Genomic DNA, 27,746 nt, shown 5'->3' with positions numbered 1-27,746 from the left:
AACGCTTCTAGATACATTTGCAAAGCTGTCACTGCCAGCTACAGTTCAGAAGCTATTAACTAATTTATAACCTTAAAGGCTAAAATAGCAGCCTGCAAAATAAAAATAAAAAATCAGCCAATTTAGGGTTAACAATGCAAAAACGGGGGGGGGGGGGATCCTTTTCAAATTGTTGAGTCTAAAGAAAAGTGAAGTTCTATCAAGAAATGACCAAATTAACTACTATGTGGAGAGGATGCTACTAACTAAAAAAGTAATAATAAAATCTGTTACAGTAGAAGAGCAGCAGTTTAGAAGTAAATAAATTTAGTTAGAGGTGAACATATATATATAAATATATATTTAAAAGAAAGCGTTCATCTTAAAAGTGTTCTCCTCCTCAGGTTCAGTCCCTCCTGTTGTGGAAAACACTGTATCCCAGGTCCAACACTGCTCCACCCAGCAGCAGCCAAAGCGGGACACAGATCACACTGACCCAGGTCTCAGTCATCTTCTCAAGCCTGGAGCACAGAGTCAGACAGAAAGCCTTCTTGAGGAGCAGAGCCGCCAGGTACCACAGTCTCCTCTTTACGCTCTTCTCCTCATTCCTAGGGTCGAAGTCCGGTTTGCAGCGACCTGCCATCTCCATGATCTGTATGAGGATCAGGATGGTGTCAAAGGTCCAGACAGGGAGGAAGATCAAATACCAGCTCCAGTTGAGTTTGGAGTCCAGCTTGAGGACAAGCATAATGAGGAAGATCAGGGCGAAGATCCAAGAGAGAAAGACTCGTTGAGCCAGGGACATCTTCATCTAGGACGGCGGCGAGGAGCCAGTTTGATCCGCAGAATGAGGCTGAAATGCCGCTGAAGTGAGCAGCAAAGGAGACGTAGTGATTCGGCAGCAAGACAACCGCTCTCTGTCTGAAAGAAACGGTAAAAATTTGATGGGGAAAAAAGTCAGCACCGGGTAAACATCCAGCTACTGTTACCTTCTCAACACTAGGCTATTCCACCAAAACAATAGTTTAGGAAGATGTTTTACCGAGTTTACCGGGAGTGTCGGTTTGTTTCCTTATAAATGCGGGTTTAAAGATGAAATAGTTATCGAGGAAACATTTCGACACATTTAAATTCGACTTTTTTAACACGAAAATAACCACGTAGAATGCTTTAGCCTCAAGCTAATTCCTACCAAAATGCACTTCCGGTTTGTTGATTTAAAAATGGGCGTGTTTTTTAACAGCTTCCGGTCTGCTTTCAAAATAAATGCGTCGTTTCATTTTTTTTTTCAGATAGCAAAATTTGTCATAAGCAAAATGGTTTAAACAAAAACATGAACCTATAACACACAATTGAAATTAAAATATCTACTTTTACACTCGCTTCATTTCTATTGAAGCCCATTTGAAAGTAAAAAAAGGGACACGGTATCTCATAATCATACGATTTAAAGTCGTAATACTTTTAAAGGTATAATTCGAAATTTATATCAATATCTTCAATCTTACATTTATTCACTCAATTTTAACGATAGACAACGCCAAAGAGAATCCCAGCTAGTTGTTGTAATTTATCCATACTGTGTTCCTTACAAAAAAAGGGAGTATATAAAGTTTTGAGTAATCCACAATAATCTATTTATACAAAAAAAAAAATCAAATTCATAGAGTACATTCTTTTAGATATCACTCAAATTTATTTATTCTTATGGGGCCAGTATAACAAATTCATACAAAGTACAATTCTGGAGACATCATAGATTGTCCAAAAAGTAAAGTACAAAATGCTTTGAGGTAAAACATCATTTAAAAAGATTAATTTAAAAAGCTCTTATTTAAAAAAGCAATTCCTTTTAGGACAAATGTTCACTATACAAGATCTACCTTTTCTGAAGAAAAAAAACAACATACTTTTTTTTATTTACATGTTAGTGGTGGTGCAAATTACAGTGTGAGACAACATTCAGTTGAAAATGTTTCCATCTCTGTCAAATGTAAACAAACACTGTCATATTCCCTCGAACCACAAAGCCCATGCATTAAAAGTAACACAATCGCAAGATTATTTTGCAGCTGTGAGAGCTGCTAGAAAGCGAGAGAACCTCTGAACCTCCAAGCAGCACACGAAGGAGCGAAGACAGATTATAGAACAGTTTTTCTCAGAGTACATTAATGCAAAACAACCTGTAACATAAAAAAATGGATTAATGTGTACAATTTGCAGCTTTTTAAAGAATAACAACCGCAGAGGCAAAAAAAAAAAAAAACGTAGAAAATACTTTAGAGAAATTAATTACATTAATATTTATTTCCCTGCTGTGAATTAACCCTATGAAACAACAAAAATAGAAAGAAAGAAAAACAGTGTCATTTCATCTCATAATACTTAAACCTCCCAAATCTATTCCTATTAAGGATATTCTAGGTGTGTCTCACTGATATGTAGTTACATTGATAAATTCAATCTTAAGACATTCTCATTCATTTTCAGTTGTAAACAACATGCACTACTCATTGTTTGCTGGGGATTCATTTTCTGAAACTCTGTCTCAGCGCAGACTAAAATTAATAGTGCAACTGGAGCTTTTTGACATGAAGAACTCTGAGAAATTAAGGTTCAGTCTCAGAAACGGCTTCTGAGTAAATTAGAAATGTCATTAAAAAAAAAAACTAAGCAGTCACTTTAAAAAGTGAAGCTGTAGTTTATTCCATTTCATTTGATTTATCTCATCATATAACTAATAAAAAAAAAATCAATTTCTCTAAAAAAAATAAATAAACAACAGACAATCCCGTTGGGTGAAGAGGTTAAAGTATTTGACTTTACTTTGAGCAACCAAGGTCAGAATCTCAGATGCATCAGGAAGGGCATCAAGCGTAAAAACTCTGTCACGTATGAGAGCAAATTGTAAAGACTTTCTGTAGTGACCCCAGGACAAGGGAGCAGCTGAAATGACTCATTAGTTTCTCTAAAAAAAGAGAATATTAAGTGAATAAAAATGGATGTTTATCTAATTGTCACACTATGGCCTACACAATTAAGCGGAAGACTTTCTAAATGGCAGTAATACAGTTAACTTTCATTGACACCTTCAAATAGAAAAGTAATCATCAAAAACGTATTGCCAAAAAAAATCAAAACTGGTTAGTTAGAGAAAGATATATCCAAGCATGTCAGAATCAGGGCTACTGAGTGTCTGTGGAAAGTTAGGTGGAAGGAAAACCTGCAGTTAAAGAAAATGATCCACAACAGCTTTTACCACAGCTTTAAGATTTTTGTGAAGAAAACTACATTAAAAAGGCTCAAGTGAATTTTAAGGGCTGTGATCTGATGCTGCAGGCAGCTTTTTTATAAAGCTTTGCAGAGACGTATCTAGAACATGAGCAGTAACTTTTGCATTCGGCCACTTTTGAACCACTGTTTAAAGGCATTGTTATGATCTACACAACCGGGAGGAAGACAACAGACAGATGGAGCTTTTTTTTTTTATCACGGCTTTCCTTTCACTTAACCCTCTGTCCACATGAGGGTATATGGCAATTAGGGAAGTTTTACCATCAAATGACCTTTTGTGGCTTACTCTCATTGTGGAAGGTGTCAGTAACTAACATGATCTCTTTTCAGTCTATTTGTGCGCATTTCTTTTCTTATAAACTTAATTTTATAAGCTGCAAGCCATGGTCATTAAAATAACTGAAACAAAGACATCCCTCCTTGTATAATGGATCTATTTAACATAAAAGTTTCATATTTTAAGATAAATAACTGAAATAAATTAACTATCAATAATTTTTTTCCAAGTTATTTAGATGCAGTTGTATATTTGTTGACTGCATCATCTTGTTAAAATGTTGGACTTTTTTAAAATAGTGAACATTTTTTGTTGTTTTGGATTAACACCTCTTTAGTCATCGGTACCGCTTCATGTCAACCCGGACATGTATGATCATTTTGCTTTCCTTAGCTGCTTTAAGTTTCACAGAAGAATTGAAATAATATTTTCCACATATGAAGAAAGTTTTTGAAAATGTCAGTATAAAAGAAAAAAAACGGAAAATGTACCTTTTTGCTGAAATGTATTCATATCTTTTTTCCCCTCCAAATTCTACCAGAATTTTCCACACACTCACTCGCTGTGGGTCCCTTACATAGACCCCAGCTACACAGTGCTCTGCCTGCTCTCACACGTAAGGCTGTTTCTGCCAGAAGAGTGGGAAGGGAAATCAATAAATATCCCGTCTGAGTCTGAGCCGGCAGACTCCGGAACTTGTCCGATTATAGTTTCAGGACTGGACGTTTCGCTGGGTGGCGAGGAGGAAGCCCCCCTACTGAGATCAGTCACTGTTGTGGTGGCCTCTGTGCCGTGGAGCGCTCCTGAGGAATGAAGGATGGAAGGAGACGACAGAGCCAAGTCCATGGCACCGGCTCCTGCTTGTACAATCCCTAAGAGTGAAAGAGCATTCTTGTTTTCTTTTACAGATTCTGGTTTTATACTGTGAGTGAGACTAAAAGAAAAATAAATTCCTACCATTAATCTGAGTGCCCACACAGAGTCTGTTGGAGGAGGGACCAGACAGCTCTGATCCTGGAGCCAGGTCAGAGTAGGTCAGCCCCTGTTCCTCCAGGCACGATATGATCTCACAAGCCGAGTGGCGACGAATCCCTCCGCTCCCGACCGAGCTCGCATCTGGGTCGTACTCAGCCACCGGCGTCAGCAGCAGGGGGATGTTGTAGCTTTTGGATCGTACCACTGGGTTTTTGGATGGTTGGTCTGCAGACTTGGGCCAGCCCCATGGCACACGCTTGTCTGGACAACATGAAAAAAGAGCTTCAGTTAAACTCCATCTCTCCTTTCACTAGGCAGGTCATCATTATCGTTTGCTTCTGACGAACCAAACACGCAGCAGTGGTCGTCGTCCTCTTCTCCAGAGTAAAGACCATGGGTGCCCAGGTAGGGTGAGACCACTTTCTGCACCAGAGACTCCAGCCTTAAATAGTCCTCATTAACACCCCGTGACTCATGGACGCCCTTTAACAAACAGTAAAAAAAAAAAAACTTACATGTTGGGTTATGGTTCAACAGCCTCAACCTCAAAAGTTAGAATTTTGATTGAATAATTTATAGATTTTAACAAAAGAAATTCAATGCAAATGTTTCAATTTATTACAAATTTTGTCTCATCTGCACAGTTTAATTTTTTTCCCTCCCAGTTTTTATTGTCATTACACTGTAACAAGTACAGAGCAAAATTAACTCTCTGCATTTAACCCATCCCCTTGGGGAGCAGTGGTCTGCCATTGTGCGGCATCTGGGGAGCAGTGTGGGGTTAAGGGTCTTTGCTCATGGACCCAGAGTTGCAGTCTGTGGGAGTGGGGCTAGAACTCAGAACCTCAGGATTCCAAGCTCTATGCCCTAACCACTAGGCTGCCACTCCCACCAAGACTCAAATGCATACCCACATACAGCCCTAACGATATCTTGATTAAATCCCATAGGAATTAGCTGAGAATCTGCACTTGCTTTCTTGCCATCTTCAAGCCACTTTTTCTGGAGCTTTTCATCTAAGACTATGAATACTTAACTGTTTGAAACATTTAATATCTGCATTTTTAACATAGCTTTCATTCGTTTGATTTTATTTAGTTTTTTTGCTGCGTTTTCTTTCTGTTCTTTTAATTTCCTGAAAGCGCTTTGGATTCAATTTTGTACAAGTGGTGAAGCATCAAAGAACTTGTCTTGGCTTGCTAAGCACACATTTGAAAAAAAAGGAAGAAGGGCTTTTAAATAAATAAAGCAGATTAACATAAAAAAGTTTTAGAATGGTGTCAACCTCAACTCTATTGAAAAATAACAGACTGTTCCTGAAAGTCTGTGGCAGGAAGCCGACTTTAAGAAAAATGTTCTATCTTCAAATCATGATTCATGATTCTTTTGAAACTTGCTATATGACATGTATCCACCTATTAATATAGCTTATTATTGGCCCAGACTTTGTTAAAAGCCCACAATCATGATGACATTGGAGGCAATGATGAGTACCTGTAAATCCACACAGAGTAGTTCATGGCTGTGAGGCGGAAAATAATTAATGTTTTTTTCAGCAAATTTTACAAATGAAAGTATAAAAAGTGTGGCAAGTGTTTGTATTTAACCCCTGAAAAAAATCCAGTTTACTAATGAAGTCACCTTGTAACTGAATAATTTCCGTATAAATCCAGCTGTTCAGTGTTAAATATGAACATTAATGAACAAACAGGATCATGAAAACTAAGAAACACATCATCTAGGCTGGAGAAGGAGTTATGGAGATAATGGGAAGCCATCAGGAAAAATGAATACATACATGTTGCCTCATAAGTCACACTCTCTAGCTTTGAAGTTACTTTTTTCTTTTTTTTTTTTTTTTTTTTTACTTTATGGATAAATGCAAATGCAAAACATGATAATATACCAAAACTATTTAATAAGTAAAGAAAGAAAAACAAACTTACAGCAGCTATTGAAAACAAAATAGCTGAGTGGAAACACAATGTACAGTTGGGCCCACCTGCAGTATAAGCAACATCTGGGTGACAGAGGGGGGAACACGGGCCCGCGGTCGAGACAAGGCGTCCTCCAACTTTACGCTCAGGACTATGGTGTTCCTGAATTTAAGCAAGGCCAGCTGTCTGACAGAGGGCTCCTTACCCTGCAAGACACGAGAGAGGTGGAGACCACAATAAGCATCGGAGAAAAAAAAAAAGGATTCACTGGAAGAGATTCTGGCAAAAGATAAAGAAGAAGGAAAATCTAAACAAGCAGATTCTTTCAGAGTTTGTGCACCTGGACTGGGTGAAAGATGGCCTGCAGCATGGAGAGAACATCACAGAAGAAGAAGTCCCAGGTCTCTGCCAGAGAGTCGAGTAACTTCTGACCTACACAGATCACACATAAAAACAAATGCCTTGCAGCTTTTATCTCCATTCAGTTTTCCCCCAGTTGGTCCTATTTCTACAACAAATGTTAGTGCATTTTATTTTTAATTTATGGAGTAGACCACTGCAAAAATAGTGCATGGCTGTTAAGGAGAGGGAAACCTGGGTTTCACCATAGAAAATAAAAACAGAAGAAGGATCTTTGTTGAAGACATTTGTATTTTGCAGAGTTAAACTTTTTTGAACCACATTTTCACTGTAATTCCAGCCACATGTCTTGGTGGGGTATGCATTAACTAAAATCTGGAGGGTAACATGTTTGCACACTATTCTCAGCAATATTGCTAAAGCTCATATGCTTAGAGCTACACCAGTTTATGGCAGCTTCAGCTGAAGGTTTGGGGTTCTTTTGTACAGTGAATCTACACTGAGGTCTCAAATATTTAGCAGCCTTTCATAAACTCCATAAACTCCAGCTTGCTTGTCTCTGCTGAAGAAAGCATCCCAACAACATGATGCTGCCATCACCGTGCTATCAAAACCACAACTTGGTCCTACCTTCATAGTATCTTATTTTGTCCCGAAGAATGACCATTCCTTTTGTCAGAAGCTGATTCTGTAAAAAGTCAACAGCAGTAACAATTCAAATGTAATAAATGCTGCCCTTGTTGGTTAATTTGTAGATTAATGTTTTTCTTATGAAACAAATGAAAAAAGAATGAAAAGTACGTTACCTGAAGATATTCTGAGAAGAAAGATCCCAGCTCAGTTTTCAAAAGGTGCCTGGGAAAAAAAACCCACATATGATTATCGTCTAAACATAAACGGATCATACATAGACTGAATAATGAAGGAGGAAAACGTAACTGGGATCCACTAATTAACCAAGTTGAATAACGTAACTGCAATATTTCCCAGTAAAACACAACAACATCCAGGAAAACAGCCTGTTTTCCTGAATATTATGCTTCGATCCGTCTGTGTGGTCACAGAAAATGGGCCTACGTCGTTGTGGCTTTTTCCCGGAAATATTTTCAGTCGGCTAACGCTGAGGCAGATAGACGCGATGGGTCTGCCTCGGAGAGATAATGAGATATCTGGCCTGACCACATAGCTCCTCAGTCCCACTCATACATCACACACAAACAAGGTCATTCAGAAGAAAACATTCAGTCAGCAGCAGAAGTTGGACAGATAGTAATTACACAGATTAGAGAAAATGACATCAAGATTTGAAAATAAAGCAGCTGGAACTTTAATGTGGAGGAAATATGGGTCTTCTGTTGATTTCTGAACCTACCGGACGCCTTCATTCAGGGTGTAGAGTTCATTATCGGCCAATCCCTTCTTCTGGAAGACTGCTATGACAGCGTTGTGGATGCTGCAACACAAATATAAAATGCAGATCACTGAGGCTCTAAATCCAGCATATTATCTGTCTAGGCTGTATCAGGTATACCTGTTCCAGGTAGCGTTGGCGCCAGCCCTCTTCTGCTTCTCCCCTCTGTCCTCTGGTGAACTTTTCTCACTCTTACCGAGCTCACTGAGGCTTGGAGAGCTCATCAACTTCAGCCGGTGCAGAGTCCTCATGAGGGAAATATTAAGAGAGGACAGGGGACAGACGAGAAAGAAGGTCAGGCAATGAGCCGACATATGCAAAGGAAACACGAGGAGACGACTGCAGGGCAGAGGAGAGATCAATCGGAGGGAGAAAAAAGGAAAAACAAAGAGCAGTCGGTGACAGCGGAGGAGGCGAGAAGTAGGACAGAGTGGTGCATGGTGAGACTCAGGCAACAAGCTAAGAGCAGGATGGGTGGAGCCCAGCAGGGAGGTGAAGCATAGCGTCGCTGCACTGCCGGATCTCTCAGAACAGCGAAAAAAAACAATAGCACACGCACCGCTGGGGGCATTCTCTTCCTCCCTTCCCGCCTCCCTGTCAGTACAATACTGCCATTGATGCAAACGAATATTTATGCAGAGCACAGATGCCAGAAGAGCTGCAGGGTAAGCAGACCTAAAGCAGTTGCTGTGCTTGTGACTGCACTGAGGGGAAGAGAAGGAAGCCGTATGGTTTATTGACAACAGCGGAAAAAAGGGACAGGAAGCAGCGGCACGATGCAAGACAATGACGAAGGTTTTCCTGCTTCACATCCACAGCTGGATGCAGCGTTGCAAATTTGTTTAATCAAACCTTTCTGGTTTTGGATGTTCTCTCTCAGAGGAAAATGAGTCATAAATGCAATGCAAATATCCATATTAATGATTTTCTTTTTTTCTCCATCTCATTCATGTAAGCTCACAGCAACTCGTGTGTGTTCTCATAAACCGTACCTCACAAAAGTGAAGGTATTCTGGGAAAAAACTTAAAGTAGCTCTTTATACAGCCTGACCTATGCAATCTAGAGCCCATAAAAAAAACACTGTCTGACTACACAAAGTAGACAAAAATATCTGAAAAACAACAAACGAATCATGCCCTGATCTAATGTAATTCAAGAAAATATGAGAAACTATGTCACCCACAGTTTCCAATTGTGGGACAATAAAGGCATTTACATTTAGTCTGGGAAAAGTTATAAAGTCATATCCAATTAACCATGCTGAGAACCATTACCCAAGAACAGAGAAAACATGGAACAGTGACAAATCTTCTGAAAAGGAGTTAGGCAACCAAAATTACTCCACGGTCGGCAGCATCAAAAAAATCATCCAGTCAGAATAATAAAAAAAAGAGAACAACATCTAGTGCATTGCAGCTATCAGAGTTCAGGTCAGGGCAGAGTTCATGACTCAAACGTAAGAAAAAGTTTGGGTAATAACTGCACCAATGGAACACTTCCAAACCGTCCTGCCTCATATCTGCAACCAAAACCTCAGAAGGTAAACAACATCCTTATGATCCCCAAGACTGTTTGAAAGGAAGAGGACATTCTGGGAGGTGAGCATCCTGTTGCAACTGCTTTAGAACAAAAAGAACTTGAGAAATAGCATCATATTTACAATAAAACATAGTAATAAGATGGACTGGGAATGCTGTGCTTCTTCAGGACATTAACTTCTGGATGTAATCGATGAAACCATGAAGTCTGTTCTAAAGAATCCTGAAGGAGACTAGCTGGCCATAGGTGTGGGACCTTAACCTCAGATACCCTTGGCATCTGCAGCACACAAAAAAAAAAAAAACTAAATTCACTTTTTGCAGTATTCTAATCTTTTTTGGGATTTATTTCTAATTGGGATCCTGAAGTACAGCCTTTAACACATTATTGGTATTCAGAACCAACAAAAAGAGTCGAAATTAAAAAGATCCAGGCTGAATTTCTTCCACAGCAAAAAGAGTAATTTCAAATTTTATTAAATTTTTTAAATGCCCAATTGCTGTCCAAGTCTACTGCAACCAGTATTTTTTTAGAGAGCTTTTTTGTACTTTTTCGGGGTATTTGTATTGTATTAAAATCTCTTTTATGATTAGAAACATTTAAGTTTTACAAATACTGTATACAACACTGTAGAAAAGAGTAAGGGGAAGAGTACCGGTACTGATTTTTTTCCAGCAGTGTAGTAAATAGAGATTTTCTTAGTCTAACTTCATCTCAGTTTATATAACATTTCTTGGAGGAAGACAGCTGAAATTTGTTAGAGAACATTCTGGAATATGGTGGTGGCTTCACCAAGCAGGAAGAATACAGGGCATCCTAGAATAAAACCTGCTAGAAGCTGCAAAGCCTTGAGAATGTATGCAGACATCTAGAATATTATATATCTACATTAAACATAATATTATCACCACCTATTAGACCAACCATAGTATTATAGAGTTTTTAAAGAATTTGTTAGACATATAAATAGCATTTTTATTAAATAGATTAAAAATATCTGCATAAAAACTACAGGAGAGTAATCAGACCCTCAGAGAAAAAGTGGAACAGAGTGTCCACTAGGGTGAGAACTGCCACAAATATCTCTTTATCTGCTTGGCTGAGTCATTGCTCTTCCTCTCTATATGGGACATCCCCTTCAGGACACATGGTTCTCTCAATCCAAATTTATTTCAGGAGCCCAATGTAGCCTGATTGTAATTTTTAGCCCCTACTTTTGTGCTGTTTTTAAAAAAATGTCCTCTATAGAAGATTACGATTGAAAACATTAAGAGGGAAAAAAAAACAATATTGGATATTTTAAAATAACTGGCGATTTAAAAAAAAAAAAAAAGCCCTCTGAAAAAAATAAAAAGGACTCGATGAGTTCAAACCCGCACAACCCGAAAACAACAGACACTCATTCACTCCCACGTAAACACAACCACAAAAAAACATGAAAAGCAAGACCAGAAAACTGCTGAGGTGAACACAAGAACCAGGTCACTCAAGCATCCCCAACATGAGACCATGATCACCAGACAAGTGTGTGTTGCAAGAAAATGTTCAGCTGTATAAGGAAACCATCCAGGACTGGAAAACAATCTTCATTCTAATAAATATTTCATGCATTTCCTCCCTGCATGGTGCAAAACGTTCACACTAGACAGGAACTGAGCCTTACCTCCTGAATGGATGCTCGGTGCTGCTGCTGTCCATGTCCGGGCTCGGGGGTGGGACCGAGAAGGTGCTGAAGTTGAGGGAGAGGGGTCTGGGGGAGGACCGGGAGGCTTGCCTCCGCCGGAGTCCGTCAAGCATCTGAAAAGAGAGGAAGATGGAGGGAAAATGGTGGAAAGAAAGTGGTTGTTAAGGTTGCTGGAAAGAAACTAAAGCAAACAAGCAGAATGGTTTGAAGTGGATAAAATAGCTGAACTGAAGCCCCTCTCCAGCCACTGTGACAAGACTCTTACTGTAGATGCATAACCGTTCTTCTACAAATATGAGTTTCTATGAGAGGTGAAGCTTGAATCTGGAACTTTTATACATTTGTTGCTTTAGTTGTTTTATTTGCATTGGGACCCTTTTTAACCGATCTTTCCTCAGTTTGAAGGGTTGTTCACATAATTTTTGTCCTTCGTAGCTGACCGCTCACACTCTTTCTGAACACTGTGAAAATAATCTCCCTCGAAATGAATATTTTCGTTTTCACACCTCATATCAGAGCTCTTCAGGCCCACCATACGGGCCAGCTGGGCTGATTTGCTCTACAAAAAAGAAGACATTTAGTGTCAAAATAGGCCGGCCAGTAACCTGATGTTTGTACGACCTTTAACCATTTGGGTTATTTGTGTTTCGATGCAGTGGTGTGTCAGTGTGCATGTTTGAGGGTCACAGTCCAGGCAAGTTTCTGGTTTCTTTAAATGTGTTTTTTAACTTAGGTTGTTACTGATATATGTTGTGAATTTAATTATAATGGACACATTTGGAATAAATTTACAAAAAAAATCCCAGTTACATTAAAAATTTCTTTTTAAATAATGTATGATGGCAAAATATGAACCAACAGAAACATTAGAACGGCTGTTTATCCATTTCTCTGCTGTTCGATATTAACTATCAGGAACTGCGCAATTGAATAACTATAGGATATAAGCGATATAAAGCGATTGTTACTTAAAAGGGAACAGGAGGAAGAAACATTTGACTTTGTTCTTTTCTTTCTTTTTTTGTTGCTTTTACTGAAGTTGTTCTTTCAGTTTCCTTGCTTTCAGTTAGTGTTCATCAGATTGTTTGGCAATCCTCCATCTGGCTTTACTGGAATAACGCATTACATCAGCTTACAAAAAGGGAACCTGCATGTGTGTACATGCATGGCTGAGTAAATGGGTGAACGGTTCCTGTAAAGGTTTTTTTTACAGTTAACACTGCATCTGGGTGTCTCCCCCTGTAGCTCCTCACAGCACAGCACCACCCGCTGGTCAGAGGGGGGAATTACAGTCTGGCATGTCACTTTATAAGACAAAGGATTTTCAGGGGGGAAAAAAATGAATAGTTGTTAAAAAAGAGAAAGATGTTGATTATGCATGTCTGTGCTGTAAAGTTCTGATGATTTGATATGATCAAAATCGGATCTGAGTGAGGAAAAAAACATTGTCTGGCAGAAATGCCAAGCCACGCCAGTCTGGACATTTCTGCTTTTGTTCTCCCCTCCTCCTTGTCTGCGACTACAGTCTTACATCCGATCGATGCTGCTTTTTAATTTCTAATCGACCCTCATTCCTTTTCCCCCTCCAACTAGTTGATTTACAGCCTTTCCCCTACATTAGATGGCAAATCGATCGGAGCAGACGCGCAATCAACAGTCCACGTTTCCCCTGCAAAGGGAGTAACGCACAGCCAGCCGTGCGTACGTGGAGCTTTTCAATTCATTTTTTCTCTTTCTTTACCTGTAGAGAGAAAAACGTTACAGTATTGGAAAGCGCACGATTATAAACACATAGTTTAAAAGGTAATAAGAGGTAAAAACAAAGTTGGCGTGTGTGAAATGCGCCTCCCCCCTGCAGCCCTGAGCTCACCGTTCCTGATCCCGTCGTGCGGCTCCCGGTGGGATGAAGCGGTCATACAGGGAGCTCCGGCCGTCCGGGGATCATCAGCGGCAGGCTCCTCTGGCTTCTCCACAGCCCTGGGAGCGGGCGTTAGGCTGCAGGATGAAGGGTCCGACCGACCTCTCATTCATGGAGGCAGGAACCGCCGCTCGCTCTCTGGTTTCGGCTCGCCCCCGCTTTGTTTTGATGAGATGCAAAAAAAAAAAAAAAAAAAGCAGGAACCTAAGCGGTTACGAGCATGCACATGAACGCGCGTTGTGGTTAATATTATTATCGTAATGGCTGTTTGCAAGCGAGAAAAAACCGCATGGTTTCAATAGAAGCGCACTAGATCAGAAGGCTGCTTGTTACGTGTGGCAAAGTTTGATGTGATACTGCAAAAAACAAAGAGCAGAGGGGACGCATAACAGGGCGAAATAGAAATATTTAATTGTGTTAAAGTTGGGTTATTTACAGGGGCGGAGCTAGAAGGGGGGCCAGGGGTGGCCATGGCTACTATGCCTGGTTATCCATTCAAGAAAGACACCAAAGTTCCTTTAACTGATGTTTGCCGTGGTCTTGTAGCTTGCTTTACACCAGATGTACACCGTAGAACTGATGAAACATACAGAGCATAAACACAATATTAGTTTACTTGCTGCAACTTATACAAAATATACAATTAAAGAAGCTAAAATAATAAACATACCACTTTGGCCTGCTAGTGGACAAACCGTAAGCTAGAAAACACTTGTCTTTCTTCTTAATTGCTCTTGCAGAGTCTGTTTGCATCACTTATTGCCTAGCTTGACGAAAAACTGGAAGTGGCGTCATCGTATAGGGCTCAGGATCCACGTTGCATTGTGGGACGTCGCAGCCATACTGACTGCTACGCAAACGTAAACATAGCTCTGACACAACGTTGTTGTTGAAAGAAGAGACAGAAGTAGAGAGAGAAAAGATGTTAAAATCCCGAAAAGGATCTGGAATTTACCGGGACACATTAAATAGAGAAGCCAGGGACCAGTATGTTGACAAAATCAGCATTATTAATCATTTGGATCCATATGAAGTTCCAAACAATGAGTGGAGCACCGATGAGTGAGCGCCTATACTTCAAAACAGTTCCGAAGCTACAAGTCCTTGGAGTCTCATATGCAGTTCATGAATGGATGGGTTCAGGAGCTGCAGATCATAAAGCCAGCAAACAGTGGGAACACAGTAATCCGTACGAAGGTAAGCTGTGATCAGACGGGCTCTGGAACCTGCTAGTTTAGCAACTGCTAACTGCTAGTGCTAACAACCACTCACGCATGTAATGTACTTTTAACTAGCTGCTATGTGTTTCAAAGGTGTAGTTAGTAACGTTAACTGCCAACCCTCCGGGTTTCTCACGTATTTGAGCCTTTTCCCGCTGCCGTTTTTATTGTTTTCCCGTAAAAGATCCCAACTTTGAAGGAAAGAAACAAAGTAGGCTATAAAATAAAACCGTGCATCTTTAACTTACCAGAATGAAAATGCAGGGAACACACTCTCAATGACATTGGAATACTGTGGAAAGTTATGTTCGGTCGTCTTACAGCCGCGATCCAAGCTAGCCGACGACTCTTTATCTCTGACGCTTGGTCTCCATGGTTACGCCTCCAGTCAGGAAAGCGGTGGAAAGTAAACCCATTTTCTATGTTTTTCCCATGGCGATCATGTGTTGAGCTGTTACAGCCCACAATACAGCAACGGTTTACCATGGTTGAAATCAAGTTAAGGTGAAATTAATCAAATTAAAACACGGCTGTGAGGGAGTACAGTACGCGGTAGTCATAGGCAGTAGTCTGAGCCGCGGTAAAAGACGCATTCAACATGGCGGCGAGGCGAAGTGCTTACGTCATGACGACCAAGCCCTATTCTTAAACTTAACTTATCAACTTTTCACCGTCATGAGTTACTCAAAAAATAAATGTCAGTCCTTCTTTACTCTTATAGCTAATAAAAAACTTAGAATAAAAAGAAAAACAGAGAACTTAAAAATAAAAGCTTTTAAAATTAACTTCCTTATGGCATCAGATGCCACAGCTACATCTGGTGGTGAAAACGTGAACTACAATTACCACCATTGCCACCCTTAGCCAATCATTGGCCACCCCTGTTGCCACCCCAAACATTTTTTCAATCTAAAGCCGTGCGTACACTGAGCGATTTTCGAAGCGATTTTGTGTGAGCAGGTAGATCGCATGAGAGCGTCGGGCCGGACATAAATAGCGAGCTGTGAGCTCACACTGTACGACTAAACCCCACGTTTAGTCATACAGTGTTAGCAGTAGCTGCGTGCAGCAATTGAAAAAATCGCACAGTGTACGCCCAGCTTAATACAGATGGTAGCAGCAGTAATACTCTCAAGGGGAAAGTTTAAACTTATTAAACATTTAAATTTTTCATATATTAACCATTACTTTATAGCAGAAACACTGTGGTTAATCAGGCACATCAATATACTAACATTAAAGGTGATAAATACAGAATTCACGCTCTTTTCAGAACCAAATTGTGTGTTATTTGGGGTAAAGAGAAAATTATGTCTCTGTAAGTCATCCAAGAGTCTTCAGTGAAATTATAGATAAATGAACTACTTTAATAATACCTAAAAAAATATTTTGATGTGAATATTATTTAAATATTATTTTTTTTGCAGAATGATTATTGATAAAAGCAGGTAATCAAGCATCAACGTTAAGTGTTAATTCACATAAATACCTAATAGTTTTCAAAAACATATAAGGAATAATCAGATGTGTATGGGTGATTTAAGAAATGTTTTACAAAGTGTGCATGCATAGTTTTGCATCAGAACACCAGCATATTTAGAAATGCAAATAAGCTACAGATGTAAAAGGCATGTTTGTAGAGTGGTGCAAGAGAAAGAACTCCATAATCCTGTCTTTTTTTTTAAAATATGTGTAGAGCATGATAAAATAAATCCAGTACCTCCTTTGCACCAGGCAGAGGGTTTTAATGGTTTGCCAATGCAAGCTGCCGCACATCTAAGGACTAAAAAAATGGCCCACATGACAACACCTTTCAGTAAACTCTGGCCCTTCCCCCATCCAACAAGATAAATGATTAATATTATGGGACATATTATAACCACTCAGTGGCACAAATGAAATTTATGAAAAACTGACATAGGCCCAGTGTTGCATATACAGTTTTGTAGATATAATTTGACCTCTTGCATGTATACCAATGTATAGGTAAATTTTTCATATTGCTTTGAATTATTTTCTTGCTTTTGATAATGTCTTCATATTTTATGAGTTTACACTTTAAGATCCCTTTATAATGCTTTACATTTTGTACGTATAAATGCTATTATAAGGCACTCTATTTAAGGATCAGAATCTTTAAAAAAAAAAAAAAAAAATTTATAAAAATTTATTGTTTATTTTTTGGCTAATTCGTAGTCATTTTTGTGTTTTTGTTTTTTTTTTATCTAAAGAATTACGAATACTCTAGAAAGAGGAGGGAGATTTCAATCCAAAACTTCAAAGTCACCTCGAATTTGTTAATTCAAAACTCCTCAAGCTTAACTTTAACTGTGTCCATTTTATTTTTATAATCAAAATTCCCTAGATAACAATAGTTAAGAAATGTATTATTCTCAGTCATTTTAATAACGTGTTATTTGTTATTAATATGCAAAAATATTTCGAAGTCCCTCTGGTTGGATTGTGGACACTTTCCTTTCCAGTAGTCATGAAGGCAACACGAATAAGCTCTTCCCACCGGTAGTACGAGCGGGAAGTTCACACAGCGGCTTCCGTAGAGCTGTAAATTAGTAAAATATTTTCGCGTTTCTTCATCATAAAAATAGTTTGGAAGAGCTTAAACAGGTGAGTTCACGCTTTAAAGGTTTATAGTTGTTTTTAACCGGGTTTGAACGTGGTTAGAAGCCATATTAGGTTACTTCTTTCTTCGCTTCTCTACCAATTATTTATCTTTCATACTTGTTTAATAAGCTGTTTAACAGCAGAAAGTGGTTCTATGCAGTGTTTGCTGTTTTTAGACTCAGTACTGAGGAGGTCGAAAGGATTCGACAAGAAAGATCAATAAATATTTGCTTTCATAAGTATTTTAATCAGTGAAAAAAAGGATATAAAAAGGTTTAAAAAAATTATTATGCATATTAGATTATAATTATATATTAAAAAGTAACATAAAGGAACTGGACTGAGCTAAGAGCTTTGATTCAAGATGATTTTTGTGATATACCAGTTATTTAATGGCACCTATAAACCATAAAATCACTAAAAGTACCCAGGATGGTGATTTTAACATATACTGAGCTCAACTTATAGTTTATTTTGTTTCATGTTTAATTATGTACGTGTTTTATAAACTACTGACAGATTTTTATTTGTTTATTTCCAGTTTTACTGTAATTATGACATGTAAGCACTTCTAGTATTTAACTATTTTAGGACCACAGCCATGAGCACGGAGGAGAAAGATGTCCCTGCATCATCCAGGTGCTTTGGACAGGTAAGTGCAGAGAAGATCCTTCTTTATTAAGTAACGTAACTTTTATGTTAAACGGTTTTATCGCATTGTTGTAGAAAAATAATGCTGTTCGTTTGGACAGAAACTTGGTTTGATTGAAGTTCTGTGTTTGTATATTTATTCCCAAAAATCTCTGCTCAGTTATGAAGAGGAATGACTTCAATTAATATTTTTTAAGCTATTTAAAGTTTGTTTGCTGCCCTAAAAAGGCTGGAAAATGTATTTCATTTCCAACAAAAAAAAAACAACAAAGATTTTCCCTTTAGACAGCAATCTAATTTTACCTACCGTAAAAGTATGAAGTTTGTTTTTCAGAAACTGAAAATGATGTGCTGCATCACAACTTGACTTTTTACATTTGACCCCTCAGTAGTTCAGTTTTTCTTTTCTTTTTTACGGTTGACTGAATTCATTTTAAAACCCTATTGAAATGACTTAATGTTATTGATCTCTGCCCCTGGACAGTGCACCTACACAGCTGAGGAGTATCAGGCGGTTCAAAAAGCTCTGCAACAGAGGCTGGGACCCGAGTACATTAGTACCAGAATGGCTGGAGGAGGACAAAAGGTAAAATCAGTTGTATCAAACCATGAGTTTGGATCTGTTTAAGCTCTCATGTGCACGCTGGAAATCTTTTTCTTTGGGCTTACATGAACCTTTCTCCTACTTTGGGCAGGTTTGTTACATTGAAGGGCATCGCGTCATTAGCCTGGCCAATGAGATGTTTGGCTACAACGGATGGTCTCACTCCATCTCCCAGCAAAATGTTGGTAAGAAGACCCATGGAGTCCACATCACATCCAAAAGCCGTTTATTATATGTCTTTTTAACAAGGCTGATTTTGTCATTATAACAATCAACATTCAGTTAAATGAAAGATTTTTAAAGTATTATAATAGGATGTTTGATTGAAAATAAATTTTCCTTTATTTTCAGACTTTGTGGATCTCATCAATGGGAAGTTTTACGTTGGAGTCAGTGCGTTTGTCAAAGTGCAGCTGAAGGTTTGGACAATTACTCCTTACTTTTCATCTTTTATTAGATTCATAAAATCTTCATTACTGCTTTTGAAATTTTCACATTTTGTTACATTAGAACCAATGTATACTTTTAGATTTCTTCTATATATGTGAAACGCTTTTTTCTTGTTTTTTTTTATTATTCTTTACAGAATGAAATCTGAAAAATCTTGTGCTTTTTGCCCCCCTTGACTCTGAAACCATAAAATAAACTGCACTGCACCTAACTGTCTTCACATTAAGTAAGCTATACTGAATTAAACAGTCCTATGATGAATTGAATCTAAATGTAAATTCCTTTTTTAGCCTCTAAGGTTTGTCAGAACATTAGCGGACAAAAAACATCATGAAGGAACACAGCATGGTTTGTTTGTGTAACTCACCCCAAATATATCATTTTTATTTCAAGTGTAGAAATTGTTCTATAAAGCTCTGTTTTATTATCTAAAATTAGAATGACAGATAACCTTTATCAAATATGCCAGAACTGGTGTGTTTTTTTTTTTTTTTTTAAAGAGCAACGGGCAAATACTGGTGAGGCTATGTGGCAAAGGAATCTACAGATTTTTATTTGTTCGAATGTTAAAAACTAAGCATCGCTTTTCTCTCACTTTATCAACTATTTTGCATGAAATCCCAATGAAAGATTTTTCTATTTTCTGGTTAACATGGCAAAATGTAAGTGGTGTAAAATCTCCTGCAACACCTTGAAAAAATTTCCAGTAATCCCATTCAGCTCAAATGAGAGCAACATAAATATATAAAAGTAAAACCCTTTTCTTTCAGGACGGGTCTTATCATGAGGATGTGGGGTACGGAGTAAGCGAGGGTCTGAAGTCCAAAGCTCTGTCTCTGGAAAAGGCGAGAAAGGAGGCTGTTACAGATGGGATGAAGAGAGCATTGAAGTAAAGGAACTTAGTCTGTTTTTTTGTTTTGTTTTTTTAAACATATGCTTGAATTAGGAAAAAGAAAAATCTAAATCTTTATTTGTCACATGGAGATGTTTTGGAAATGTTCTTGGAAACTGCATCCTGGATAAAGAGTACCTCCTTGCCATTAACAAGATTCCCAAACAGGTGAGACGCTTAAGAAAACCTGAAGCTTTGTGAGAATGTTGTAGTAAAACTGATCCCTGCCTCTTCTACTCAGCCTCGACCTGAGCTGAACCCAGCACAGACTAAACGCTCTGAGGGCCAGCCGTCTATAGAAAAAGCACGGTTCTGCAGTCTGGTCAGAGATCAAAATCCAACGAGTGTAGCAGAACCTGCCAGGATACCCCTGGAACCCCGAGTCTTCAATCAGAACCCCTCAGAGGTCCACGCCTCCAGTGCAGCTGGCTCTGCACCCAACATAAAGAGTGAAAACATCCACTCCAAGTAAACCCTCCACCCGCACACTCTCTCATCCTTGCAGCGACTCTTCCCCACTGATTGTCACCGTCTACCCCCTAAGATCAACTGAGGACGCAGCGCCCGACCCAAACACAGACCCCAAGCATCTGAGAAAGCTCCGGCAGCAGCAGCTGCAGGAGAAGTTCAGGAGGGAAATGGAGGCCAAGAGGCTGCAGCAGCAACAGGAAGAATCCAAGTCTGAGGAGGTGGAGGTTGCAATCGGACGGAGATCGTCCGCAGGTAGGTTTGAGGGACCAGTTCTAACTAAAGTGTGGAGGAAAATGTATAGATTTAGTTCACACATTTAATCTGATGTTTGCCTATGCTACAGTTAGAATTGTTTAAACACATTTGTTAGTTTGCCTAACTTATCTAAAACTGTACAATATAAAGGTAAATCACTTTAATATTCATGCTAAATAAATGCATTATTAAATACCTTCTATGTGAACACATTGGTTGGACGAGCTTGATCACATTGGAGCAGAAGTGCTATGATGCTATGACGGAACACCAAGCATGTTATTTAAAAAAAAAAAGACACTTTTCCTTTCTTTAAATTTTTGTTTATTTAAAGAGCATCAGAATTAAAGATGATTAAGAAAATCACTAATTATTCTTAAACGATGGCATGTGTCTCCTTTTTTTCTGCTGGGTCTCTGCTCCTCAGGTGAGGAGCTCAGATCTGCGTTTGTGGACAACACATCTGAAAACAAGTCAAGCAACAGGAACTCATGCTTAGCAGGTATGTCTGTTTAACTAACTAACCAGGGCGTGATTAAAACAAATGTCACAGAACAGTAGTTTAAGCTGATTAAAATCCCTTTGTCACGGGAACATTGATGAGCAACTATTTTCTTTAATCTTGCTTTGCGATTGAATGTGGGGTCATGATCAAAGTAGTTCTGTATGAATGTAAAATTACACCCTTTAAAATGATCCAGATCTTAATCATTAAAACATGGAGGGCAATAAAAGGGAACCCTTTCCTGAAACTCAACTGAATCATAAAGTACTTCAAAACAAACATGTGTCAGTGGTTTGTGTTTTTGTCCACAGATGATCCTGAGCTTTGGGATTTCACCTTGGATGGGATGGAGGAGCTGGACGCCCCCACAGGAACCAGGCCCAGAACACCGGGGAACCATCAAATGCTGACGCGCAGTAAGACGCCTCAGAGAGCTTCAGAGCGAAGCCCTGAGGCGCCGTCCACCAGCAGAACGCACCCTCACTACAGACCCCAACACCACAGCAACCAACAGGGCAGACCTGGTGAGATTTTCTCACTATTTGAGCCTCTAAATGTGTATTTTTTTAAATATTTTTTTGATCAACTTTTACTTCTCTGAATTTCAGGTGAAGCCCTCAGTCCATATCGACAAGGACAGCAGCTGAAGAAACGCAGGCTGGATGCATGAGTCTACTCTGCTTTTAAATCACCGCACTTTGTTTATATAATACAGTTTGAATTTACTAGGTTTGCAATTTTGTACAAAGTTCAAATAAAATGTGTTTAAATCTTTCAAATGAATGAGGAGATGACAGAAAACCTTGTATTTGATATTTTTATTTGTTTTTACATTTTGTACAATGTGGAAAAACGTACACAAAACAGACAAAATCACAGGAAGTCAGAAGGGATCAGATGAGTATAACTGTGTGCCGAGGGCCTTAAACACGACTGTACGGAGGGGGTCTGGTAACTGTAATAGCACATGGACATTAACCTTTGTGAGCTTGTGCTGTGCAGTGGTCGGATTGAAAATGGTTGTTCTTTAGAGGAATTAACACCCAGTGAAGTTAGCATGCTGATAATCTGAGGCAGAAGTTGCGCCTGTGATATCGACAACCCGTCAGGAAAGCAAATAAAGAAAAATACTTATTCCAATATCAAAAAACGTCGAAGTTAACACTTCATCAGCATGCAAATGTTTCCAACACCCCTCGTTCCCTATAAAACTTTAAACATTGCATATTCTGCATTGCAGGAAGTCATTTTTTTCTCTAGAGAAGTTAAACAATTTGATCTACAAGCAGGCGAAAGAGTCACAACAACAGCATGGCACTGCTGCAAGGTGGTGAGACAGCAGCTGAGTCAGCAGGACTTTTGAACCTTTGAACAGCCCACTCTCCACTTAAAACACGTGCTTCTATAAAGTTTAGTAATAAATTCACAGAAAAAAAAATGTCAGCATAAATTCATGTTCCCACGAGGCAAGTAGAAATACACAGCTGATTACACAACCAACACGAATGTAAATGTAGAGAGAAGAATGCACTGTTTAACTGTGCTCTTGGTTCTGCATCTGTTTCGGCGTTGCATGCTCTGAACCAACTGGCTGTTTACTTCAGGTACTGGTTGAGCTTGCAGGGATTGGGTGAGTCTGGAACTGATCGTTAGTGAGGATGCAAGGCACTAAAGTGTTCCTCGTGTTTTACGGGTAAAGAGTGCACGAAGAAGTGGGTCACCACAAGCATACGTCTGTGACTGAGAATGAAGTGAAAGCGTTTTTACCTCACTTTAGGATATTTACAAGAACAAAACAAAAAAACAAAATAGAAAATGAGTGCAGGGCGGTCATAGAAGAGCTTAACAAACAGCAGGTTTCACTCCTGCATGGTTGAGTAGGATATTAACTGCAACCACCCTGCAATTGCACTTTTTAATATTTCTTTACATGTTGTTTAACAACCTTTAATAATAATTACAGTGAAACAACATCAAAATCTGATGGCTGAATACAGGTCCATAAAGAACGTTTTGTTGTATTAAATATACGTTTACAAAAACAGACCACAGACAGAGAAAAAGCCCAGACATTTTGGGATGCTGGGGGTCACAGTTAAATGTTATGGGTACAGGGATCTTTGCGGTTAACCCGTTTAATTGTTTTCCATACTTTCATCAAACCTGTCCACACAAAAGTCCTTAAATACTAACCCAATAATATTAATTTGGGTATGATAGGTGTAATATCAGCAAAAAAACTCAGCTGAAATGAAAGAAGTAATTTCATGTTTGTGTGTGGGCGTTTTAAGGAGCGTTGCCTTGTCAGTTGAACTAATGGTGATCAACACCAGGACACGGTTCTCACATGTTGATGTGGATCTGGATGAAAGAAAACTTAAACCACAATGACACCAGACTCCCACAGAGACAGAAATACGTTAAACATAGCATCATAACCCAATGAATTCCTCCCTATGTACAAAGCCAATGTTTCCATGTGTTTTGGGATTAAGGCCACGTTTATAAGGGACTGTTTATCTACTTCATTATTGCATTTTACTCAGTAGTCTCTGGGATCTACTCATACTGCAGCCCTATCGGGTTCCCTGCCTAACTTACTAAGTCTTTCTTCTAACTCTACAGAGTTATTTGACCTTCCACTCTTATTTCACACCTTTTGTACACTCACCTCGCTCTAACCTGCTTAAGCAACTTTACTTTCCATCTCCAGGTTCCTGTTCAGTCTGATGTGTAAAAGCTCCACCATCTTTAGTCCCAGCTTTGTCTATAGTCCAGATTAGTAAGGATATGTGTCACAATCCCTCCTCTTGTTCTCCCCTCAAAGGAATGATGATGTTGCAGCATCTTACTGTTCAAAAGACACCTGTGGCCGCTTTTGGTTATGCCTTTAGTGTGCGTTTCTTTTCCGCACACAGCCACCTGACTCGTCACAGCTTGCTTCCACAGCTAATGGCAGGCTAAGAGTGACGCTTTTGTGCTGTGGAGGTGTATTGCACTCTCCCACCAGTTGTCGGACACACTCAAAATCTACCTGAGAGGACCTGAACCACACAGGTCGCTCTTTAACAGAAGTAATAGACAACATTAAAACGATGAAATAAAAAAGCACAATACAAACAGTGGGCAGAATGCAAGGAGAGGCTGACCCCTCTGCTCTGTGTGGCCCTTCCTTTCAGCTTAGGGTGGGGCCCAGGCTGGGCTACGTAGGCCTTGGATTGGTCCCTCCATGGCTGACAGACGTCTGGTTGGTCTGAGGTGTTCCCGTTTGGTAGCCTTGATGCATGGAGACCGATACTGTTGTAGGGGGCTGGTACTGCTTTAGTGGCTGTGTGGGGTTATGCATGCTGACCTGGCAGGTGCCTGTGGGGCCTGCCCACTGAGAAGCACCGTAGGGGGCTGAGGCATATCCAAAGCCCTGCACAACTGGACCCAGGGAGCCTTTACGAGGACCCAGAGGGGCTGTGGGATTGCCTGGGTTGGGAAGATGCGTGCTGGTGGTTGTACAGTTTGCGGGTGCGTGATGCGCAGAACCTAGGTGTCCTGGAGCCGAAAATTTACGGCCCATATTCGCTGGAGGGATAATCTGCAGAAATCAAAAGGGAAAAATTTTGAAATACAGCCAAAAGACACATTTAAACGAATAGCTCAGGAGATTAGCAGTCAATGTCTTAGTGGAAAACTCTCAAGGCTTCTCCATTCAGCATTTATATAGATTATCTGGTAGTGCAGGTTGGAGCTATAGGCCAGTCAGATTAAAGCACACTTCGATATCATTAAATATCAGAGTAATTTATGAATTGGATCTGGTGCTTTAAAAAGAAGCCAATGAATTTTACACAGGAAATGAAAGTAACAAGCGGTTCATTACTGCAGGTGTTCCAATGAGAACCATGTCCAAACCTAAGTGGCTTACAGGTTCCTGAAATGCTATTCACCCTATAACCTTTAAAGACTGACTTCAGCCTCCAGGACCAACTAATCTAGATTAATTACAGAGGAGGACATTAAAATATTGATTTACTCCAGATGACATATGAACAACTTTTAAATATCCTAAACCGATTCTTAAATAGAAAACCTTATTCTCTAACAATATTCTTAAGGCTTACATCAAGTCCAACAGGTGTGGGTGTTCCAGTTTTAGGCCCTTTCTTTGCATCTCTGGCAAAGTTATCTACAAGTTGGTGCATGTCATCAGAGAAGGTGCTCTTGGTCTTCTGGGTCTGGGATGCAGAGGAAGCAGGGATGTTCTGGCAGAGGCTTGATCCGTTTGAGGAGCTGGTTTCACATGATCCTGGAAATATATTGAAAATGGGTGAGCTGTGAAGTACATTTGGGTTACCAAATGCTGAGGTTAAACATACCAGTAGAACCACTGAGGCTTGGCAGGGATGGAGAGGATGTAAGTGGTTGTAGAGATGTTGTGCTAGCTGCACTCTCCGAGGCTCCAGCTGCAGAGGGCATACTCTGCTTCAGAGGAGACTCTGATCCATGACTCTGACCTGAGGATTAAGCACAGCAAGGCCTAAACATTAAGTAAACACACAAATACATCACTGTGGTTTTAATATAAACAGAAACAATCAGTATTCTGTCCCAACCTGAATGAATGGGACTGGGCTGTCCACTACTGCGAGATCTGTGGCTTTTGCGCCTACGCCGACCTCCACCTAGAGCCTGAGCAGGGGAGACAACATAAGGAGGGGGAGCTTTTCCCATCTTGGAGTACAGGGCCTCTATTTCTTCTTTCTGACGGCTCTGTAAGTTACGAATCTCTATCATGTGTCTGCAAAAGAAAAAGGCGGATACTGGTTTGTTCTTTGAATGTTTGAAACTGAGGTGATGTAAAACTTGACGTTTGGTGGATATTTTTGACACACTTTTCTCTGAGGCGACTTATTTCTTTCTGAAGGGCTTCATCGTCTGTTTCAGAGTCCGCCTCATTATCACTGCTGTTAGGGCGTTGTTGGTTTTGAGGGTCAGAGGTTGAGGATGATGGTCCATTCAGCTTATTACAGCGCTCTAGTGAACTAGATCTTGCTGCTGGAGCTTTGGTCACTGTAAAAATAAAATAAAAAATACAGCGATGCAGGGTTAGAGATGACATGGATGTCATGAATTTAAAAAGAAAATAATTTTTCATTTTGTCTTTAGAGGTTTGAAGATGGACTTGAATTTGTAAACCAGAGACTTGATATTTGGGAAAAACTTGACCTCTCTCTAACATTCACTAGTAATGGAGATTAATCCAATTGATTTGTGGCCTTTCAGCTATTTTTTTAGCTGTATGTTCGTAAATAAAAACATAAAATAAAAAATTGAAAGCAAGGTTTATTTGTTTGTAGGGTTTGTTTTGCAGCTTTTTATTTAGATGTAGACGTCTGGTGCCAACTATAATTTGATATCTGGAGTTATCGATGTGAAGGTTTTAAACCTCAGAACACTGTACCAACTGTTAAGCATGGCAGAGGTAGAATCATTCTGTGGGCCCATTTTATCTACCACTTATTAAATCCTGATTGGTTGAGCCCTTTTCATCATGAGCCCACAAACTTGTGGTCAAATATTTGCGAGGACATTGCTGAAGGCTACAAAAAGCATCAGATTTCTCTAAAACTTGCTGAGATGGCCCAACATTATTTCAAATCTCTGCATCAAATTCTTACTCTTTAAACATTAAGTTATTTTGTTATTCAATGGGATAAATAAAAAATGAACAAGTTTTATGTTCTGTTTTGAGTGGCTGTATGTAAATTAGACACCAGAACATCAGGGTGTCAGAACATTGAGGATGGTTGAATATTTTTTATCAAAGCCAGCTTTTGGAGCTTTGTTTAAAACCTCCTCTTACCTGTGACTACTAATGGCCCCACTGTAGAGCCGGCACTTGTTTTAGATGAGGCATGGTCGCTCTTGGACACTTGAAAGCGTCCAACATTGAAGGTCTGACTAGCAGAACCGGTAGAAACAGTGGGAGCTCCATCAGCTTCACTGGAGTCTTTAGGACGAGGGGATGAACGGTGGAGCGTATTCTCTGGGCTTGAAGGTGTGGAGGAGGATGAGGATGAGGAGGAAGTAGAGGATGGTGTGAGGGATGGAGAAGATATGGCTTTTGGTGGATCTGGAGGAAAGCTGGATGGACCAGAGACCTGCACAACACCAGATAGTTTATGAGCTTTGTAAGAGTTTAGCTGTGTTCACCAAATCTGATTTGCTTTCAGATCCAAAGAGAAACTTACAATAAAACGACCAACTTTGAAATCTGTTCCTGTGGGCTTGACGTCTTCACCGCCCTGACCGTTTTCAGGACTCTGAGCTCTCTTTAACTGGGTATCTGAAATCCCCTGGGGCTGCTGTGACTGTTGGTTTACACAAAGACAACAGAAATGTAAGAAAATAAAAGCAGACAGCAAACAGCATACTGCCACTTTTTACATTTTGAAGCATGGAATGTCCAACACATGGCCCAGATCATAATGTCCATAAAAATGTAAATCTAGACTCTAGAATCTAGACAAGCTAGACTATGACTGGCTGAAGGGTGACCTTTGAGAAGTGTTCTACAATACCTATTAGATTTTCCTATAAAAAAGTCTCATCGTTTTGAAGTATCGCACTAGCTTAATATAACTTTAAGAATAAAACATCTCCATTGATGAGGTGTAATATAACAGCTGAAGCTAATTGAGCGGCAGGTT

General features: G+C 39.5%; 4 protein-coding genes across 13 annotated transcripts in view; 1 reads left to right on the top strand and 3 right to left on the bottom strand.

Annotated features, from left to right (window-relative positions):
- Positions 1–10: 10 nt before the first annotated feature.
- Positions 11–1,181, bottom strand: LOC107103822 (transmembrane protein 60-like). Of its 4 annotated transcripts, none has more exons than XM_015403659.1 (2): positions 969–1,181; positions 11–900 (listed from the first exon to the last, which is right to left on the bottom strand). In XM_015403659.1, exon 2 carries the CDS (start codon positions 788–790, stop codon positions 386–388), a length of 405 nt encoding a protein of 134 aa, XP_015259145.1. In that variant the 5' UTR covers positions 791–900; positions 969–1,181; the 3' UTR covers positions 11–385. The 4 variants fall into 4 exon arrangements, with proteins under 4 accessions (XP_015259145.1, XP_015259160.1, XP_015259153.1 ...); XM_015403674.1 differs by having other exon boundaries at positions 11–896; XM_015403667.1 differs by having other exon boundaries at positions 1,022–1,181.
- A 2,624-nt stretch (positions 1,182–3,805) lies between these two features.
- LOC107104145 (proline-rich protein 5-like) lies at positions 3,806–13,528 on the bottom strand. Its single transcript, XM_015404077.1, has 11 exons — positions 13,328–13,528; positions 11,437–11,570; positions 8,354–8,479; positions 8,195–8,275; positions 7,629–7,677; positions 7,453–7,510; positions 6,803–6,894; positions 6,528–6,668; positions 4,873–5,008; positions 4,508–4,786; positions 3,806–4,422 (listed from the first exon to the last, which is right to left on the bottom strand). The coding sequence occupies exons 2-11, from the start codon at positions 11,568–11,570 to the stop codon at positions 4,139–4,141; spliced, it is 1,380 nt and encodes a 459-aa protein (XP_015259563.1). The 5' UTR covers positions 13,328–13,528; the 3' UTR covers positions 3,806–4,138.
- A 3,593-nt stretch (positions 13,529–17,121) lies between these two features.
- rad52 (RAD52 homolog, DNA repair protein) lies at positions 17,122–21,836 on the top strand. 2 transcript variants are annotated; one of them, XM_015403841.1, is made up of 12 exons: positions 17,122–17,220; positions 17,809–17,869; positions 18,353–18,454; positions 18,564–18,657; positions 18,824–18,891; positions 19,693–19,811; positions 19,907–19,982; positions 20,056–20,282; positions 20,359–20,537; positions 20,968–21,042; positions 21,357–21,569; positions 21,654–21,836. In XM_015403841.1, exons 2-12 carry the CDS (start codon positions 17,819–17,821, stop codon positions 21,713–21,715), a joined length of 1,266 nt encoding a protein of 421 aa, XP_015259327.1. In that variant the 5' UTR covers positions 17,122–17,220; positions 17,809–17,818; the 3' UTR covers positions 21,716–21,836. The 2 variants fall into 2 exon arrangements, with proteins under 2 accessions (XP_015259327.1, XP_015259333.1); XM_015403847.1 differs by having other exon boundaries at positions 17,175–17,220; positions 17,793–17,869.
- A 52-nt stretch (positions 21,837–21,888) lies between these two features.
- LOC107103932 (serine/threonine-protein kinase WNK1-like) overlaps positions 21,889–27,746 on the bottom strand; it is a 38,241-nt gene continuing 32,383 nt past the window's right edge. For 4 of the 6 annotated variants that reach the window (XM_015403792.1, XM_015403814.1, XM_015403801.1 and 1 more), the window contains exons 22-28: positions 27,288–27,407; positions 26,900–27,197; positions 25,929–26,106; positions 25,650–25,834; positions 25,413–25,550; positions 25,158–25,342; positions 21,889–24,631 (exon numbers count right to left, since the gene is read on the bottom strand). In XM_015403792.1, coding sequence (XP_015259278.1) covers positions 24,248–24,631; positions 25,158–25,342; positions 25,413–25,550; positions 25,650–25,834; positions 25,929–26,106; positions 26,900–27,197; positions 27,288–27,407 — 1,488 coding nt within the window. In that variant the 3' untranslated portion in view covers positions 21,889–24,247. The remainder of the gene's footprint in view (positions 24,632–25,157; positions 25,343–25,412; positions 25,551–25,649; positions 25,835–25,928; positions 26,107–26,899; positions 27,198–27,287; positions 27,408–27,746) is intronic. The other 2 variants (XM_015403822.1, XM_015403831.1) reach the window with 1 other exon arrangement.

Source organism: Cyprinodon variegatus, unplaced genomic scaffold, assembly GCF_000732505.1.
Source record: "Cyprinodon variegatus isolate N-32 unplaced genomic scaffold, C_variegatus-1.0 Scaffold35, whole genome shotgun sequence".
Taxonomy (NCBI): domain Eukaryota; kingdom Metazoa; phylum Chordata; class Actinopteri; order Cyprinodontiformes; family Cyprinodontidae; genus Cyprinodon; species Cyprinodon variegatus.
This window is presented reverse-complemented; position numbering and strand designations above follow the sequence as displayed.